The sequence below is a fragment of the Eumetopias jubatus genome, unplaced genomic scaffold (genome assembly GCF_037043125.1).
Source record: "Eumetopias jubatus isolate StellerSeaLion01/CBP00866 unplaced genomic scaffold, mEumJub1_p1.0 scaffold_4, whole genome shotgun sequence".
Lineage (NCBI taxonomy): Eukaryota > Metazoa > Chordata > Mammalia > Carnivora > Otariidae > Eumetopias > Eumetopias jubatus.
The window spans coordinates 130,395,601-130,409,338 of record NW_028274810.1 but is presented as its reverse complement, the minus strand read 5'-3'; the positions used below and the strand labels follow the sequence as shown (position 1 = coordinate 130,409,338).

The following is a 13,738-nucleotide window of genomic DNA, read 5'->3' as shown; positions in this document are numbered from 1 at the left end:
TTCCAAATGTAGGCAATTAGAATGCAAGGAAATAAACCAACAGAGTATACAATCCACAAGGACAGAGAACATGACCGGTTTTGTTTATCAATACATCTCATCTATGTAACACAGTCACACTCAAATATGTGTGGACTCAAATAAGCAAGCCCCATGGGTGGGAGTGCAAATCAGTATAACCTTTCTTGAAGGCAATTTGGCAATACAGGTAGAAAGTCTTAGAATTTTATATACTCTTTGACCACTAAGTCCATTTCTAGGAGTTTATCCTAGAAAAATTAATTCATGTGAGCAAGTACCTGAATTCTAGAATGGTCAAAGGCCATAGCTTTTTTTTTTTTTTTTTTAAAGATTTTATTTATTTGACAGAGAGAGACACAGCGAGAGAGGGAACATAAGCTCGGAGAGGGAGAGAGGGAGAAGCAGGCCTCCTGCCGAGCAAGGAGCCCGATATGGGGCTCGAACCCAGGACCCTGGGATCATGACCTGAGCCGAAGGCAGACGCTTAACGACTGAGCCACCCAGGCGCCCCAAAGGCCATAGCTTTTTAAAAGCAAAACCCTGCTAACAACCCAATATCCTGAATAAGAACTTAAAGAGTGTAGCGCTCATCAGGTAAGTACTGAGCATCTGCTACATACCAACCACTGTTTTAGGTGCTTTACCCCAATCTTCAATAAACTTCAACACTCACACCCACCCTATAGGGTAATACACTTGTCCCCTTTCCTCATCTCATTTGGATGAGGTAAGTGAAGCACAGGGAGGTTAAGCAACTAGTTCAAGGATACCCTAGAGGGAAAAGAGTCAGGTTTCAATCCAGCTGCCTGATCCCAGAGCCCCAGTGGTACCTCCAAAACAATGCTAGGGCAGGGGGAGGAAGAGAAAAAAGGATTTCTCAACTCTCCTTACCCCTTACCCGTTCTTTCTGATCTTCCTATGGGCCATGTCTTCAAGGTGAAAGTCACGAAATAAAAGTCTCACAGGCACAATCCGCAGCTGTAGATCTCACTGATTTTGGTGTTACAAAGAGCAGGATTTTTGATTATCTTTTTTTGTTTAAGGTTTTATTTATTTGACACAGAGAGCAAGACAGAGAACACAAGCAGGGGGCACCTGGGTGGCTCAGTTGGTTGGGCGACTGCCTTCGGCTCAGGTCATGATCCTGGAGTCCCAGGATCGAGTCCCGCATCGGGCTCCCTGCTCAGCAGGGAGTCTGCTTCTCCCTCTGACCCTCCCCCCCCATGTGCTTTCTCTCTCTCTCTCTCTCTCAAATAAATAAATAAAATCTTTAAAAAAAAAAAGAGAGAACACAAGCAGGGGGAGAGGCAGAGGAAGACGGAAAAGCAGACTCCCCACTATGGAGGGAGACAGACACAGGGCTCGATCCCAGGACCCTGGGATCAACACCTGAGCCAAAGGCAGACGCTTAACCAACTGAGCCACCCAGGAGCCCCTTGACTGTCTTTCAAATATGAAATTAAAAGTTTTTTTTCTCCCCTCAGTGTAGTACTGTTCTTCCAATTCTTCTTTCCCCACTTATTAAACATAATGTCAGCAGAACTGTATTTCATTGTATGGAAAAGATAAGAATTCCTAAATAAAAAAAAAAAAATAGACGCAGAATGAATTTCATTTTCATACAAAACATGGATGGCTTTCTTGATGAAATTTTTAGAAAAATTGTAGCGCCTGATTAATGACCTATGAGCATGGGGACTGGTAGACCATCACCGGTGGAAACGAAAAGGCAGACCGCAAGAAGCATGCCATACGATTCCAAGCCTGGGCAAGAGGGTGCCTGGGCTTCCAGGGCACTAATTTGGGAGCAATGGAGTAAAGAATTCCCAGTAGGTACCAGGGCCGCTAGGTCATGGGTGAGGACAAGCGGCAGTGGACTGCATGTTGAAAAGTGGCACCTCACACAGAGCAGCAAAGACAACGGAGCCTGGAGGTCTGGGCTCCATGTAGCTTCTGGTCGAATCCGTTTAATCTTTCAGGGATAAATAGTATAAGCAAAACAAAAATAAAAAGCTAGATATAATACATGTAAAATCAAATGAGCAAGCAGTCAAGGTTGTTTTATTTTTACTTTATTATTCGCTAGAAAGACTTTCCACTAGACAAGTGTATTTCTTCCAAGAATTGCCCCAATGTGATCTCAAGAGTCCATGTTAAAACTCCTTTTCTGGAAGCTTCCTTTTCTCAGTTGTTGTATTCCTGAAGAGCCTGGGCCATGAAGAGTTTGCCTAAGTTTTGGGCAGTGAACTCCTTGATGTTCTGGCAGTAAGTGTTAATCTGGCCTGTGCATTTGGGAAAGTGAGAAAGAGAGTCACAATGTTCCACAAATTATAAAATGACCTAGCACACTAGGCAAGCAAGAAAATCAGCATAATACATAATCACCAGAATTTTAATTTGTTTTGAATCAAGAGTTTATAGGAACCAATTCTGTTTGTCCATACCCTTAAAATACAGAATGTAAATTCTTTTGAAAATAAGCTATCTTCCGCTCTTGGTTACGTGGAGACGGAAAAAAAACAACAGCAGTTAAGTACTGACCTTGGAGCCTGGACGCATGCTGTACTAACACAAGTGAGCAAGCAGCACTGGCTCCCCTCAACCAGGCTCCCCTCAGCCAGGGACAAAGCAGCTACCAAATCACAGAACTGCAAACAAAATGGACCACCTGACCCAGATGTGCACAAGTACAGTAGTTTTCAGGCTGTGCTCTGGAAATATTAAGGGTTCCTTTTCTGACCCAAGACAGAGGAGAAGCAGAGAGTCCCCATGAAGAAAGGGGTCCATCGCTGCTCTTTAAGTCTTAAAACTAATGATCTAATCTGATGCAACATTTATGCAAGGTATTTTATATATATATATAAAATACAAGTCTGTTTGAATTGGACCTTAAGTAAGGAATGTGTCTTGGTTTCCCAAATTTATGTGTGTTCTAGAAGGTTTTAAGAATTTGGAATCTGACCCCCCTCCCCCGCGCGCCACCACACACACACACACACACACACACACACACACACACACACACACACACACTCTGAAAATGTATAAATAGAACTGAGAAATTGTACAGTGTTAGCTTTTTTTTGAGTGGGGTTTTCACTCTAAAAAAATCTCTCACAGACAACCGGCTGTATGAATCAAACAGTATTTAACAACATTTATACAGAAATAAGGTTATCACAGCTAAATAAGAGCAAAATCAAGTTCTAGCATAGGACACAAGACCCCACCACTAAAAGATGGTGTTAAATGGTAGATACTCTCAAAGTACATCCAGAACTGCATTCCTATTGCTACAATATAAGTCAAAGTAAGGGAAATCCTTTTTCTCCAGTCAGAAAATCCAACTCAATTCAAACACCCACAAACAGACGTGGGTTCAGTGCTGGGCTGGAACATGAAAAGTAAGCAGCTTGAGCTGAATGATCTTCTGCGTTATGGAACGTAAATATTTTTCCTTGGTTTCTATGAAAGATGACTCAAATAAAACCTTTCCACTTTAGAAAGTTTATAATGCCATCTCAAAAATGTTTAGCTAAACACAGAGTGAAGAAGCACTGAAAGGACCTTAGAAATAACAAAGACTGACAAATTCTTAAATTTCAGAAATTATAGGTGCTAAATTCAAATTCATCATTCAACCATTTTAAATACACCAGCTTTTATGATATATTTTTCTCTTTATAAATCTCTCCTTGTCTTCTGCTTCCTAAGGAATAGAGAAAACTAGCCATGTTTGCACTGGCTAACAATACCTGCAATGAGCAGAGAATCCATCCTGGCAGGAGGCTGAGGAGGTTTGAAAAGTTTGGACAGATCCTCCTCAGGCAGTGGGGGTTCTCCTCGACTCTGGCGCTGCATATTCTCCTGCTGGCGACGCTGCTGATACTAAAATTCAGAGAAGAAATGATTTGGTTATTTTTCTCTAACTGAAGGGAAAAATAAAAAGACCTCCATCAATTATGCAATCAGCAAAACCCCACTGCCCTGAATTCCAACCTCAGGTTTATAAATGGTAACCCATGGTAACTCCTCCTTCTAAGAATCTAATAAATATGGCAACAAAGAAAATTCCTTTGTTGGAAACTCTAGTGTCACTTTGGGCTCTAAGAGTCTATAACTAATGATATCGAAAGAGAAACTGGTTATGTGGGAAACTGAGGGCTTAAAAGGCAAAGATGCTCATGATTAATGAGTGAAGGGGAGTGATTTTACCATTTATGACAATGGAGTAGATGACAGCATTACAAGTATGACTCACCTTAACTGTAGTAATGAAGTAATTACCACCACACTGGGGAATTTTTTCAACTTTAGCCCTACTGACCAAAACAACAATAATGCTGATGATGGTGATAACTATAACATCATCATCATCATCACTATTATTATTATACTAGTAAATACTTCTAATCAGCTGTGCTTTTAGCTCTACAGCTAAGAATGAATATTATAGCTTAGAAAATGCTCAAAAACTGTCAAACTATGGACTCCTAGGATTCTCAGAAGAGAAGGTGGGGATACATCTAAAGGTATGGATCAACTACAAACTTACTGAGCCAATTACAATCAAGAGGTAATACTTATGGGGTGCTTACAGTGGCAGAGGGAAAATATCCCATATAGAGCCTTAAAAGGTCAGGTAATGAGAAACCAAGGTGGGCTAGTAAAAAATTTAAGTCCTTGGGTTCCTAAAGAAGGAAAGTACCTTGCTTTTTGCAAAGATTTCTAAACTCAGTATAGGGTTTGAGGGTAGAAGCCAGACAAATTTAAAAAGGGTTATGAATGGTGCTGGTACAAATAAACATCAAATGCAAAATTTTAAGACATGCTGGAATTCTGGAAAATGACTGTTTAAGACTAGTTTCCAGAATCAACTATCTCAGAGTTGACAGATTTTCAATTTGATACTCCAGGTTGCATCCTTCCCCTATGGGAAGAACCAGCAGGGGAATGGAATCAAGCGAGGTTTTTCTGTCCTTCCCCCCACCACCCTTTAGAAGTTTTTCACTACCGCCATCTTTACCAACTATCCACTTTTCAGTTAAAAAGTAAATACTTTATAGATTTATATGTGTTTTTTTAAATTCTAAGTACAGTAGAAACAAAGTATTTTAAATTTCACTATATATGAACATAGATATTAAAAAAATTTTTTAAATATAATATTCTCAGAGCCACCTAAGTTGTAGTTGCGCTGAGAACTGTACAGTTAACAACACCAAGTTTAAAGTACATTTTAATGAACACACGGTAGTCATATACAAATGCTTTCACAGGTAAACATTCTGGAATCAACTTATCTATGAATCAAATGCTGAGCAATACAGTCCAAAAACAATATTCCAGGAACTGTGAAAATCATGTGGCCTTCAAGCAACACGAATAAAGAAAAGGTTAAATGGCCATAGCAGTATATATGTGCATATGAGAATATTCAGGTAGTTCTAGGGTTTTTATCTGTATTATACTATCTATTTCACAGCAGTTGGTCTATTATTTCCTATCAAAATTGCTTGCTCTTAATCACAATTGCTCAGTTTTTCAAATGAATTGAAGATTGCTAACTATGCTGCAATGAGCCACTACCAAACCAATTATAGTTAGTAAAGAAATGAGCTGTGACACTCCAGAATCTCTTTTGCCTCTGATTCTCTCAATAAATGTATCTCTTAATTGCATAACACTGCCATCGCGATCTGAGCTTAATATACCGGCTCTTTTTAAAACAGGTATTTTTAGGTACAACTTAGAAGTAGTATGTGGTAATAAATTAAATATGATAGAGTTACTAGCTAATAGTCAATACTTTATCAAATATGATTTTGATCGTTTTGAAGATAACTCTTGAAGCACCATACTTAGAAATGAATCCTGTGTGTGTCAAATTTTCCCCTAACACCAACCTGATGTTTCTGCTGCTGCTGTTTACTCGTGTTCCTCATGTACGTGTTATATTTAACTATATCTTGGCTCATTTCATCCACTCTGTCCATCAGCAACTGTAGATTCTTCCCCAAATGGTTGCTGAAATGTAAATATACTGACATGTCATACTTTAAAGCCAGAGGTCTGCCACTGCTCTAAACACTTCTGAGATATTAAATTGATTTGCCATTTGCTAAAAGAATGAGAGCACACATCGCATAAAAGCAAGGGGACAGGAAAGAATCTGAGTCAGCTTGTTATTAAACTTTCCATAGTGAACCCACACCTGTAACCACCAGAGTATCTGAAATAGCTCAGTTTCTTATTATCAGAGCATACATATATCAGAGTAGGAGCTGTTAAACATATCTAGCAGGTTATCTATAATGTATATTTTCTGAACAACCAAGTTTAACCTCAGCTCAGTACTCCTACACCCTTTTCTTAGACCACTTAGCACCACCCCCTCCCCAACTGTACTCCAGAGCATTTAAATCAGGAGCCATGGAAAGGAGGAACCAGACACTAAGACTTCTGGTACATGATTCCTCTATCCAGCAGGTTCTAAAAGAACAGCAATAGCATTTATTCTGCAAAGCCAAATGAAGAAGAAAAGAGGGCTCCTTTCCTCTTGCCATTCCTAGAATCCATAGGACAGTCACTGACACTTCTTTTTCTCTCCAGAAATTTCTATTGCAACTCATTTACCAAAATCACCTTATAAAGGGATGCTCATGGTTAGTGCGATCACCACCATATTCATTGATTTCTGCCTGCAACTATCTCCTACCATGGTAAAGCCTGCTACTACATATGTGTACTCTAAAAATACCTAGTTAACAAATAGTATTCACTCATTCATTTCAAACAAGTATTAAGCACCTATTATGTTCTGACTTTAGTGTTAGCCAACAGAGAAGCGATAATGCATGAGACATTCATGGTCTCTATCTTCACTGAGCTTACAAATGATTGGGAGTAGGGAGGAGAAAAAAGGTAGAAACACTTTAGATAGTATGGTTGCCCTATCTCTTTCCCTTATGGAGAGGACAGGCTGAAAGCAAATGATTAGAAGGAATCAGCCAAGCAAAAAAGTATTCTAAGCAGAAGACAGCATCAGTGCTGAATGCCTGAGATGGGCAAGTACTAGGCAGATAAAAAGAAGGGGTCTGGCATGGCTGGAGCACAGTGACAGGTTACAGAGGTCAGACAAACACAGATGGGAAGCCATTAACTGCACCACAAAACACCCTAACAACAGTCAGTGTGAACGAGACTCCTCAACTCCAACATAAATGGTGCCCTTGGGTTGTATGTGTTTGTGATATATTTTGTCTTAAATTTTAAAATGACCACTCTGGCTGCTATGCAGAGAACAGACTGGAGAGTGGAAACCAGGAGATGAGTTAAGAGTCTACTGTGGAGTGCTGGCAAGGATGTAGAGAAACTGGACACCCACTTCCTGTGCTGGGAAGACAAAATAATGGTTAAGATGGCAGATTTTTATGTTATGTAAATTTCATCTCTACTTTAAAAGCTACACACATAAGCACACAGAACCTACTGTGGTATTACAAAGAGAACAGTGGTGGCCTGGATGAGGATGGTGGCAGTAAGCATGGGAGAGCGTGAGAAAAACGGGCAGAAGTGAGAGAGAAACCGAGGGTGACTCCCAGTTTCCTGGCTTGAGCAGCCAAATGCTGGTTTATGGCATTTACAGAGAAGGGGCAGGCTGAGGAAGGAACAGCCTGGGAATGTTGGGAATAAATGACAAATTTAGTTACAGTATGGATCCTAAATGGACTGTATCTATAACCTGGAGAAAATTAGCCAGTTTTGGCTCTTTCTTAAATAGCAGAAAAGAGCACAGAACTGGGGTGTGTGTATGTGTGTGTGTGTGTGTGTATGTGTGTGTGTGTGTGTAAATAAATGTACCATCTAAATCCCAGGTCTGGCACTATCTATATAACCTTGGCCCAGTGACTTGGCCTAATGACTTAGTCTTTTTTTCAAATGTTTCAGTTTTTTGAAAAAGTGCTTTTTTCAAATTAAGTTTTCATATTTTTCTTATTCCATTTTAATTTTGTGAATCATTTTTTAACTTTAAAATATTTCTTTTTCTTTGTAAACGAGATTAAGTATTTGCTCCTGTTTTCTTCTAATTTCTTAACAGCTTGATTTTAACTTACCTCTAATTAAGTGTCTGGGCCTATGGTGAAAGGTGAGCGAATAAAATGATTTGTTCTAGCAAGGAGCTAGCCAAATGTCCAGATCCATTGATTATATAGCTACACTGTTCTAAACAACTTCAAGATTAAAATTTATCAATACTCTGTCATCTAAATGCACTCTTTCAGTACCTTCTAATGAGCACATATGTACTCTGCTAGTCACTCTGTCGGACACTAAGGCTTAAACTCCGTAAGACACTGCTGCACTCCACCCATCCTAAGGAGAAGACAGGAATGCACCCAGATAAACACAGCACAAGGGTGTCATGATTCCAATAAAATGGAAGCATAAAAGATAGTATGGCAGAACCGGATGAGTTTCCAGATTCTCTGACAGGTGAAGTTAGAGTTTCTGAAGAGGAGTTGGAGACAAGGAAGGTGGGAAGGACACTGCCAAACACTGGGTGAGGGCAGTGTGTTCAGACACTCTGGCATGAAAAGCATAATGCCTTTGAAGAACTGCACAGAAAGGCAGGACTGGGAAAAAAGAGAGCAGTGAAACTAAGAGGCAGACAACAGTCATAGCACAGAGAGTCTTGGAAGCCAGGACTAGAAGTTTGGATTCTATTCGAAGGCCAGTGGGGAACCAGCCAAAAAGTTAAGTGAAGGAGTAATATGATCATACAATTTGCATTTAGCAAGATCACTAAAACGGAAGAGGAAAAGGTTAAAAGCAGGAAGTCAGGAGACTGTGAAAGTAATCAGGAACAGAAATAATGAGGCCCTGGTCTAAGGTAGCAAAAGACACAGAAATAAGATGAAATCACCCCAGGAATGTACACACGAGATGACAGACCCTGAGGAACACTGATCTTTAGGGATGAGCAAAGAGGGCTCACCATGGAGAATGAGAAGGAACCTCACAGCGTTGCAGTTGCACAGACTCCAAAAAAAGGTATTTCAGGAAGAAGGAGTCATCAACATATTAAGTGTTTAAGTGTCTACAACACCCAGTAACACGGTGATAAAGTCGTCCTTTGTGACTTTAGTGAGAGCTCTGACCACACAGAATAGATGGAACACTAAGAAGTCTGACTACAAAAACGGATGAATACAAGGTGCCTGGGGGGCTCAGTCGGTTAACCAACCAACTCATTTCGGCTCAGGTCATGATCTCAGGGTTGTGAGACTGAGCCCTGCATTGGGCTCCGCCCTCAGCATGGAGTCTGCTTAAGACTCTCCCTCCTTCTCCCTCTGCTCCATCCCCCCACGCCACACTCGATCGTGTGCACTCTCTCTCTCTCTCAAATAAATAAATGAATCTTTAAAAAACACAAAATAAAACAGGTGAATATGAATCAAAAGGTGAAAGGAAATGGATAATAATGGCATGAGGTCAAAAAGTGCTTTTTTTGTAACTTTGTTTTTTAAGATGAGGGAGGCTTTAATTTAGACATCCTTATTTTTGGAAGACGTATGTTTAAATATTTATGGGTTAAAAGTTATGTCAGGAATTTACTTTCAAATGGTTCAGAAAAAAAAAGTTATGCATTTATGTATATAGATAGAGAGCAGGTACCAATGTGGCAAGACAGACCACTGGTGAGTCTAGGCAAAAGGTTTATGTGTGTTCATCAGACTGTTTGTTTTCAGTTTTTCTGAGGAGTTGAACATTTTCAATTTTTTTTAATGGGAAAAACAAGTCAAGAAACCTAAGAGAAAAGAACCAGTATGGAAAGTAACTGAAGATATCTGAGGAAAAAGAGTGTAGAAGAACCCAGTCAGATCCCGAGAAGGCAGAATGGACAGGAATGGGGCACCAATCCTTTCATTTCTATCAGTGGAAGAACTGAGGCCCAGAGAGCTAAGCAAGAAATGCTATCATTACTATGCAATTAGTTGTTAAATAAGTCATTTATATGCTGAAGTGCAAAAGAAATTCAGAGAAGAGAAAGATCACCACAAACCCTACAGCTGGGCGATGGGGAGGATAGTGACACTGGAGAAAATCATAAAGGGAGTTACTGCCATATGCAGAGACACATCTATTATTCGTTCCTCCACCTTAAATCCTGGAGTCTGACTACACTAATTACAGCAATGAGAAAGGTGCTACTAGAATAGACCCTCTCGATCTACACCAAAAAATGTCTTTAATATGAACTACTATTGTTAAATATATGTAATTAGTGAAAAAACACAAGCATAGATATGAGGCCTTTAAACATTTCATAACATTTTTATCACTACAATGTTCTTCAAAAATATATCCAATAAGAAACATTCAAAAATCTGTACAACAGATCTTGAAGGGCAAAAGGAATTAAAATAATACCTATTTCACAGATAACATTCACAGGAAATCAGGTCCATTACCAAGAGCAACTTTATGGGGATCTTTTCAGTACCCATTCAACTAGAATACTGAACCACGGAGTTACTGTTAGGAGTTTCAATAATATAGCCTTTTCTTTTATTATCAAGGAAACAAAGAACTGAAAAACAGCTCACTTCAACAGATGTGAACCAAGACACACAGTGAAAAGTCTGCTCTGGCTGCAGTATCAATTTATCCTTAATGTATAATGCCCACCCTTAGTTTACTTGTTTAAAGGGGAAATAAAAACAGAACTGTTTCTTCATGTGTGAAAAGCTGAAGGCTTGGGTAACACATTTGTAAACATTAATAAAGGCTGTTATGAAACAGCCATTGTTAGAACTTCCAGCCAATAAAATTAAAATGAAAAATTAAAAACATTCTTTAAATGAAAGGAAATGTAGTATGTTTTATTCACAGCCTAGAACAAATATATCAGGTAAACCAAAAAAGTGGTATCCACATACGGGTAGTGAAAAGCAAGACCAAGCAAAATCTGAAGAGCTTCTTGGGCATGATTTCTGATGTGGTTTCTTAGAAAAAAATTTATGGCGACAGGCCTGACTACCATCATGCTATTGATGTAAGAAATTAAAATTTGAAGGGCGCCTGGGTGGCTCAGTCAGTTAAGCGTCCGACTCTTGATTTCAGCTCAGGTCATGATCTCAGGGTCGTGATATGGAGCCCCGCGTCAGGCTCCACACTCAGTGGGGAGTCTGCCTGAGATTCTCTCTCTCCCTCTCCCCCTCAGCCTCTACCCTCACTTGCATGCTGTCTCTCTCTCTAACAAATAAATCTTAAAAATAAATTGAAATTTGAGATATACAAAGTCTTTTAAAACAGTATTACCAATTTGGATGAATGTAACAACCCATCAGTATAGGCACTGCTTCAGGGTTGCTTCATTTTTTTCCTTCCAACTGCAACACAAATTTACCTTTTAAATAATTTCACATGAAAAGGAAAGGGCCCCTCTTTCTATTTCACATAAAATACAGAAGATAAAAATAATAAAATATTTGTCTAGATCTTAGTTGCTATGGCAAACTGGGAACATTTTCTTGTATAAATGCTGTTTTGGACAGATATTACGAACCAGCTCACTGATAATTTAAAGCACAAAAGGGCTGTATTTGTTTTGTATGCTCAATAAGCTTGGGAAGAGGTGAAGGCATATATTATATAAGCAAACACTTTCATGTAGTAAATTTAAAATTATTGTATAACTATATATACTCAATACATCAAATTGTAACCCTGCATGCTAAAGAATGTTCTTAGTGCAATGCTTTAAATACAGGTGTGCTCAGTGTGTTTGTAAAAGCAATGAAGAATTAAGTATGACCTTCTAAAAGAGACAAATTAAAGGACTATTATGAATATATGTTTGCAGTCAGCAGTGCACTCTTCAGTGCCAAATTAGCCTTGAAAGCTGGCTGTATCACTTAGCACGTTTACCATGCAGTTTCCAACTCCTTCCTCTGTACATACTTTCTAGTGGCCCCTATGATGGATTCATGCAATACAAAGTGTCACTTCAAGTACGGTCCTATCCAGCCCAGAGCATGGAGAACAACACAGGGCTCTCAGGTCCTCCTGGGTTTACCCTACTTGTCTTCTAACAAACAAGTACAAAGTCTGTATGTTCTTTTGTACAAGCTTCTACCTGGGATTAGAGAAATCCGATAAACTGAGCCTCTATTGCAAAGTGGTTGCTTAAGAAAACACACCTTGTTTTTTTCAGTCATCCAACAAATGCATATAGACTGACTACCTACTCTTATTTAATTTCATTCTACAAGTCTGCTGCTAGCATTCTCCCACCACAAAACAATCACTAAGATCAAACTTAAAAGGCACTTAAGAGGCGCTATATAGACAATTCTGCCTGTATTTCTGTTAAGAGCAATAAATGCTAGGAAAAGAAACATGAATTCCATAAAGGAAATAATCTGTTTGGAACACCTCAGTCAGCCCTTTACCAATACAATAAATAATATGTAGCTACTAGATAGCTAAAGCAGTCACAATGGAGGAAGTTATGTCACCACTAAGACAGAAAAAGCCAGTGTCAAGTTCAGAAAATCCTAATTTTACTTGAAAATCCACACTGGAAATTCACTACTAATACAGTCTGCATCTGAACAAGGGCAAGTGCCACCAGTAAAACAAAGAAGCATTTTTGTATTTTTCCTGAGCATTATTAAATATCCCAACATAATACCATAGGCCTCCAAGGACAGTGTACAATAAATAAAGCTAAGCCACCCCCACCGCCAAAAAACCCTCCCCCATGGGCATTTACCCTATATCAAAGCAAAAATGATACAGCAAAGGCATCAGAGGGTTCTTATAACAGGAATTATTAGTATTCAAACACTTTCATTTTATCAGTTTGGCTTTTTTCCTGGGATGTTAGCAGGGCTGGACAAATACTACATGTCATTACATATGTCTCAAGAATCTCAAAATATGCTTAATTTTTTTCTGGATCCATAGGTTAAATTCTAAGTGCAGAAAGTGATTAAAAAAGGACTTTTCATTAGACAGGGTCACTTACCTACTAGCAAGACTGAGCAATTCATGTTTATCTGCTACAGCTGACTTCTTCTCAAGCTCCCACATTAGGACGTTGATCAGATGTGAATTTTTAATTACAATCGGCACTTCTTCAAACATGTGCTCAAAGGTGATATTTCCCTTTTTCAATCTGTGAAGCATGTTAAAAATACTTTAGTCTGGTGGTCAGAAGTAAGTGTTAAATTGACTATTTCATACATTCTCCCTAATTACAGGCCATCTCCAGGATCTTTGTTTCATTAGCACTCTTTAAAAAAGAGAAACTAGTTTTACAGAGTCAAGCATAAGTCGAATGATTTGAATAACACTGAAAATAATCCAAGTTTGAGCTATAAAGCCCAGAAAACAAAGATTCTTGGCAGAAGAAACTGTTCTTTCTTTGTAATCAGGTATCTTCAAAATTTCATTGATACTAAAATGTAAATGTCATGGGTAGTTATGCTATATAATCTGTATCTAAAACATTTAAAATAAATAGCTAGAACAGAGACATACTTCAGTTCTTGGAAAGTTCATTTTAAAAGCCTACCGAAGAAGAAACTAACAACTAGCAGAACACTCACAGGATATCCTATATACAATGGTTCAGGACACAGCAAGAATGCAATTTCCCATTAATTTAGTTGTAACTATCATACCCAGGAATTGTTCATGAGTTAGC

The 13,738-nt window shown here is 38.8% G+C and overlaps 1 protein-coding gene across 2 annotated transcripts in view; it reads right to left on the bottom strand.

Annotated features, from left to right (window-relative positions):
* Positions 1-2,077: 2,077 nt before the first annotated feature.
* The window catches only part of EIF3H (eukaryotic translation initiation factor 3 subunit H), a 92,046-nt gene continuing 80,385 nt past the window's right edge, over positions 2,078-13,738 (bottom strand). The window contains exons 5-8 of one of the 2 annotated variants that reach the window (XM_028122527.2): positions 13,058-13,207; positions 5,928-6,048; positions 3,777-3,909; positions 2,078-2,303 (exon numbers count right to left, since the gene is read on the bottom strand). In XM_028122527.2, coding sequence (XP_027978328.1) covers positions 2,206-2,303; positions 3,777-3,909; positions 5,928-6,048; positions 13,058-13,207 — 502 coding nt within the window. In that variant the 3' untranslated portion in view covers positions 2,078-2,205. The remainder of the gene's footprint in view (positions 2,304-3,776; positions 3,910-5,927; positions 6,049-13,057; positions 13,208-13,738) is intronic. The other variant, XM_028122528.2, reaches the window with a different exon arrangement.